At 33.9% G+C, this 6,837-nt stretch overlaps 1 protein-coding gene across 1 annotated transcript; it reads right to left on the reverse strand.

Annotated features, from left to right (window-relative positions):
• Positions 1-1,182: 1,182 nt before the first annotated feature.
• Positions 1,183-4,593, reverse strand: LOC148692940 (uncharacterized). The gene is made up of 4 exons (XM_088680653.1): positions 4,450-4,593; positions 2,407-2,713; positions 1,839-1,955; positions 1,183-1,588 (listed from the first exon to the last, which is right to left on the reverse strand). Exons 1-4 carry the CDS (start codon positions 4,461-4,463, stop codon positions 1,460-1,462), a joined length of 567 nt encoding a protein of 188 aa, XP_088536779.1. The 5' UTR covers positions 4,464-4,593; the 3' UTR covers positions 1,183-1,459.
• Between the last annotated feature and the right edge of the window lie 2,244 nt (positions 4,594-6,837).

Raw genomic sequence — 6,837 nt, forward strand, 5'->3', positions numbered from 1 at the left:
TAATTACTTAAGAATCAATAACAAAGTAATATTGATCTTCAAATAGGTCTAGCAAAAATAAATAACCCATGTAATTATTAATATATTTTAGAAATTATTACTATATTTTAAAACATGAAGTAAGTACATGCAATTAGCATGGGTACATTGAGCCAAAAAAATATGGGTACATATTAAAATATAAAATTATGTATACAAATTAAAACTAATAAGAATATTGCACAAACTTATAAATTGGATACAAATTAAAAACATAAATATATATAAAAAAATATACTAAAATGATATGTAAGATCCCACATCACCCAGGAGAGTGATCCTTATATGTATATTCCCATCCTTACTTAGCACGAGGCCTTTTGGGAGCTTACTGGCTTCGGGTTCCATAGGAACTCCGAAGTTAAGCGAGAAGGGGGCTAGAGCAATCCCTTGATGGGTGACCCACTGGGAAGTTGCTCGTGAGTTTCCAAAAACAAAACCGTGAGGGAATGGTAAGCCCAAAGCGGACAATATCGTGCTACGGTAGTGGAGTTGGGGCCGGGAAGTGGTCCCACCTGAGCCGGGATGTGACATGATAGATTTGGAAATATTTAATAAGATTTTCATTTTTAGAATTAACACATGGTGACATGTAAATAATTTAATGTTCAATAGTGCATAGATAAAAGTCAAAGGACATTGGTCAAAAATGAAAAATGAATAAGGTTTCAATTAATGAGAAATGAAAAAGAGGGATGAAAACCTAATTTATCCATAGGTCATTTTGATTCCGATCCTTAGTCAACCTAAATGTTAGATGAAACCTTATTTATTTAAATAGTTTGATCAAGGTCCCTAGTATCATTTAAGGGATTTATCTCCTACATTTATGCATCCAATATCCCACAAATTATGAAATTTAAACAAATTTTAATAATTATTTTACAATATAAAATTTACTTAAGAATCAATAAAAGTAATAATGTTCTTCACCTAGTTCTAGCAAAAAAAAAAAAACAAGATGTACCCACGTAATTATTAATATATTTTATGAAATTATTAATATGTTTTAAAACATGAATTAAATATATGTAATTAGCATGGGTACATTGAGCGAAAAAAATATGGGTAAAAGTTAAATTAAAAACATTTGGGTACATAATAAAACTGAAAATTATGGATACAAATTAAAGACAATATCGATTGAGCCATTGAACGTTCGAAAGAGTAAGTTTCTATTTTTGTATTTGGCTACTATAAGTTCGAACATGGGTAAGCTAGATACATAGCTTTTGCCAATTTTTCATATGTATTATCAACTATTTTTCCGAACAAGAAATAGGAAAATTGGAATGAAAAGCATCCACTGTCAAAATAGATAGGACAAAGGTCTTCTAAACCTTTGATATAGGTCAGGATCCCACTGGAGCACCTTCTACTTCTAATAGACCATGAACTAGATCAGAATCATTCTCAAGCTTCATAAATTTTGAAGATTGGCAGCTGCCGCACATAGAACAGTTTCGAGCCATCGATTCTTCATATGATCGGGAACCTGAGTTGCTTTTCTCCTTATTCTTCTAGTGCTACTTTGTGCGGGACTACAACTCTGTGAAGCAAGTGAAAACATGCAATAACATCAAAATCCTATAGGTACCTACATGAATACTGTCAACAACAATGTCAATGAATGTTTAGCAGCAAATTACTTCTACATGAATAATTGACGCGCACACATCAACAGTTGAAATTCACTTTTTTCAGTCTTCCTGATTGCCTAAAGAAAATTCTTTTAGCATTTACCGTAAGTCTGGGTATCCTATTACTCAAATTGAGAATAAGTTAATTCATGTTCTCACCTCATCACCATCTTTGGATGTTCCATGTGCCTGCTGTCTTGTAGTTTCTTCCTTGATCCACTTGTTTGCATCACTGAGTGATCGAAATCGCTTTCCAGGTGGAATTTGATGGCAATACTGCAATTTGGACAGCCTGTGTTAATTATTTCCGATGGATTTGGCACATGACATAACAATTTTCAAGACGAATCCATATGAAAATGAAAATTTATCACTAATTAGGGAACCCCTATGATTACTGATCCCTCAGTGTCCCCTGAGTAGTGTTCACTTTCAATAGGCAATATTTCCTATAATTTTCTTAAGAATAGAAAGCAAAACTACGTGTGAATATGTAGTCAAAGCAAATACATGAAACAAGGCATATTTCTTTTTAATAGTATGGAATTAAACAGGTCTAAAATCACTAGATCTGATAAAATTGAGGTAATAAACGTTATTTACGAACTTTATGACTTACTACAAATCAGACAGCAATTTCAGTTTGATTTGATGAACTCTCCGGATGAACAAAGTAATTAACTGTAATTAATCCAAGATATATTAATTTGTTAATGATAGAATTAACCTTGTCTGTTCGGCGGCGGCCTTTGACAGTGGTACGTGGCTTTTCCTCCACAGCCCATCCCTCGGGCAGTCCATAATTTTCTCCAGGAACAAACTTCACCTGAAGCTGCGGTGCTGATACAGCTTGTAGAGGGACAGCATCATATGACACTGCACAAAGCACCCTATCTCCCTCTGCTTGTTCTTCCTTTTGTGCAGGGAGAGATCCAAACTGTTGCTTCATTTTCAGTAACTTGGTGGCTGCAGGGATCAACTGCTCTCTTCTGGATTTGCTAGCAGCTTTGGTGTGAATGATTGAACCTACAGACCTAGACAAATTTAAAGGATGAGTACAAAAGAAAAACAAAATTGAGTTGTCACAGTTTGTATGTAGTCAGTGTGGCACGCCCAAGTTGAGAAAGTGTGTAACTGATTTAGATTTGTAGTATCTGGACCAAAATGGTAATCATTAAAGTCACGAGAAAATCAAGTTTGAATTCCCGTAATCTAAATATATTGTTGTACATAAAAAAATTATTTTGGTTCTGGTTTTTTACCAACTAAGTTGTTAAACTAAAATCGTGTTTGTTTAAATATTTTGATTGAAGTCCTTAACATCATTGTAATAATTACTTAATAATCAACAACAGAGTAATATTGTTCTTCACATATATAGTTCTAGCAAACAACAATATACCCACGCAATTATTAATATTTTAAAAAATTACTATTAATATATTTTAAATATAAAATAAATACATGTAATTAGCATAAGTACATTCAGCAACAAGTATATGTCGGTGCAAACTAATTTAAAAATATGAGTACATATTAAAATTTAAAATTATGGGGTACAAATCAAAGTTAAAAAATAATGGGCATATAAAGAAAGTAAAATACATAGGTAGAAATTAAATCTAAAAAAATATTTGTACAAAATAAAAAAAATAAAAAATAGAAAAATATTAAAAGGGTATATTTAATATTGATTGAATAAGTTTTTAAAATTTTAAAATTGAAATATACTGACATTTAAATCATTTAATATTCAAATAATGACGTGGTCAAAAGTCAAAGGACTTTCATAAAAAAATTAAAAAAAAAACAAAGCTTCATTTAATGAGAAAGAAAGTACTTAATTTAGGGGTGTGATATCCACACATTCTTTTTTACTTTTTACCTACTCATCTAATTTTCGGCCTTCGGATCAGAGGAATTGAAGAAGATCAAATGACAGAAATTAACAAGGAGTTCATAAGTGTATTTTTCTTTTTAATGATAGAAATTTTGGAGTGTGAAACGAAATTTTTAGGGTGTTAATAGTAATTTCCAAAGTAAAAGGAGTTTTTATAGGACTCTTCTCATGACATCCCTCGAAACACCATTTTGGAGTAAAAGTACTTAAAACCATGATTTTGAAGAAAACAAACTCTTGGACCCAACTAGTATTGGAGGCTTTGCACTTAGCGTATGTCCATTAATTAGTTTAAAAAAAAAATCATCTTATACTAATAGAATGAAAAATAATAATCATTTATTTTTCTATATAGGTATATAACATTTTTAATTCATGTAACAACGTCATTAACTTTTTGAAAATGACTTCACTATCCATCTCCAATGCCCCTTAGTAGAATAAACTTAACACCTTCAACCTAACTGAATCACTTCCACCTCCACCCTCCACCTTTCACCACCTGCCATTTCACCCTCACCACCATCGCCACCACAACCCCCGTCACCCTACAGCCTCACCACCACTGCCACCATTTCCAACACACCCAAATTCTCTATTGTATTTCCCCTCTGATTCTACCACAAAAAATGAAAAATAAAAAACAAAATAGACATCAAACAACTCCTACATTTTCAATTCATACATTTTTCTTCATTCTCCCTCATGAAGCAATAATATAAACGCGTTCAATGGAAAAATAAAATTGTTGAAAGCAGTTGCAGAAAGCAAAGTAAATATCATTACAATGCACGCTATTAAAATTTTAATTCATAAATTAAAAAATAACAAGAAAGAGTGATAATAATATTTTTATTATTGAACATGTACCTCTGGTAAATCATCGATGCGATATTTATATTTATATGCCAAGAAATTGATAACCAGAAGCATCTACAGTTTCGTCTTGCACGTCATTGGCCTCTAAAATCAGCATCTTTTTTTCAGTGAAAACTAAAACCTAAGGAAAGATATAATTAAACTTCTGGTAAATCTTTGGGTCCTTTAATACATGCAATGGAATTCTCTAGAACTAGTTTTGAAAATGAACAGTGGGTTTAAATCTGTGGGTGGGATTAAGTTAATAGTGGGTTTAAAACTGTGGGCGGGATTAAGTTTTGAAAAATAATTTTAGCACTCCTGTCTTTTACTTAAATACTCATCCCTTTGTTTTTATGTCTTAATTACTCCCTTACTTAGTTTAAAAGAAAAAAAATAGTAATAAGGAACAAAAGAAAGTGTAAAAATCATTTCCCTCTAATCTCTTCAATACCTTTGTTTTATTTTCCTTTTCCTCCAAACGTTTTTGGAAGTATATCTTGGTCATAAATGGGATGTGGGATCATGATTTTTCAAGATCGGAGTAAGACAGATAGAAATACATGTACTTTAGAAGTTCATTCATGGACTCAACAACTTCGATTGGTTTGCACTCCTAAGAGAAAATAATATATGATCTTAGATATCCTCTTGGATTCTCCCAGTTTAATACGAATTTCATATCCTACCTTTTCCCGAGTAGTATAAATACCCTCATCTAAAGGCATAACTCTGGCACGCAATTCACTCTTGCATACTCCTTGCTTATTTTATTGCCACTACTGGAGATTGAATATTGCTTACTAATTTGACCGTCAAAGAGCCTATGCCTAGCATCACACCGTTACATTAGGACAATTCACGGTTGTTTGCTTTCTTACAGTTAGCTGGACTTGTGTAGCCCATCCATCTGTGGCGATACGCAAATTTGATTTCAACAATTAGTACTTTCATTGAGAGCTCCGCAAATTTGATTTCAACACTACTCGGAATTCCTGAATGCTCCGCGATCACATCAAGAAGCTGCTTGATCAGGGATATTCCTGGGAGTACGTGAAACAAAAGGCTTAGAAGGAGGAACCTACTGAAAGTAATGACAGGGTTAAGGCAAACAATTATGAATTCAGCAACAAGGAAGAAGATCAACATGCAACTCTTAATATGCAGCATGCAAAATGCCAAGGATAGCTTCCATCAACAAACCACTCCTGATTTATTCTAATATCTTTGATGTTCTCCGACCGAGATTTAGAAGATGTGCACTCCCATGATGACGCTCTTATGATAAATATTTAGATCACGAATGCGATGGTTAACCAAGTGCTCATATATCATGGATCCGAAGTTAAGATCATCTTTGAAAAAGTAGCAGAGAGGATGAAAATTCTAGATAGTATCAACCAGAGTACGATTACTGTACATACATTCAAGGGTACTCAAGTCTGATCAGTCAAGACAGTTAAGCTAGCAATTGAGGGGGAACCCTATAACATTCTAGTATACTTCCATATCATGGACTATCCGGCTTCACATAAGGCCATCTTGGGCCGAAATTAGCTTGACAAGATTAGAGCAATTCCATCATCATACCACTAGCTACTTTGATATCCTACACGTGATGGAGTAGAAGAGATTAAAGGTGATCATGTCATGGCCCGCTACTGTGCTATGAAAAGCATGATTATGATCTGAAAATGAGAGCGGAGCTCAACAACTTTGAAGGAGACGATCGCATAGGAACTCCAATCACCAAAAGATGGAATATCGCCAATATTTAGCTATACTACTAAGAACCCTTGACCAAACTACTCGTGGTTTGATTTGTTTTTTACATAATAAGGCCATCCATCACGAATTCAACCACAAAGAATTTCAACGTCTTCCTTCTACACGTAGGCATAGAGAAGCGTTTGTAGAGGATGCCTAAGCAAAGGCACCTTTATTAAAGATGAACCTTGATGTAAACACACATTGTATAATGATTTCTTAGAACTACACCCTTGACTTGATTCTCCAAGTTTATAGATATGTATGCAGTTCAATGCGGATTCAATCACACCCCTAACATCCCTATAGTCTCCTGTAATCCATTATGTGGTGTTCCGATTAGCAGCTTGGGAAGCTTAAGCCGTGTTAAGCATGATTGTGTTAGGCGGACTATGGACATTGGGACATGACCTTGTTGTTCATCAACCTTTAGTGCACTGTTCAACTTCCAGAAGGTTTACGCAACCTTAGGATTATCAATTACATAATCAAACCTGGGCGCGGACCATTCGAAAGAATAATCGGAAGGGCAAATCAATAATCATCTGAGTAGTGGCTCTGACCTCCATCTCCATAGTATGATTAATTCTATCTTAGACGAGCGTACTAAGTCAAGTACGTTCTGCAGCTATC

The sequence above is a fragment of the Pyrus communis genome, chromosome 11, assembly GCF_041283825.1.
Source record: "Pyrus communis isolate YQ-2024b chromosome 11, ASM4128382v1, whole genome shotgun sequence".
NCBI classification, from domain to species: Eukaryota; Viridiplantae; Streptophyta; class Magnoliopsida; order Rosales; family Rosaceae; genus Pyrus; species Pyrus communis.

Coding starts and splice junctions, on each gene's coding strand:
- LOC148692940 (XM_088680653.1), bottom strand. Junction 1,956..2,406: donor GCCGCCGCCGAACAGACAAG/GTTAATTCTATC, acceptor TCCAAATTGCAG/TATTGCCATCAAATTCCACC. Junction 1,589..1,838: donor CATCCAAAGATGGTGATGAG/GTGAGAACATGA, acceptor CTTGCTTCACAG/AGTTGTAGTCCCGCACAAAG.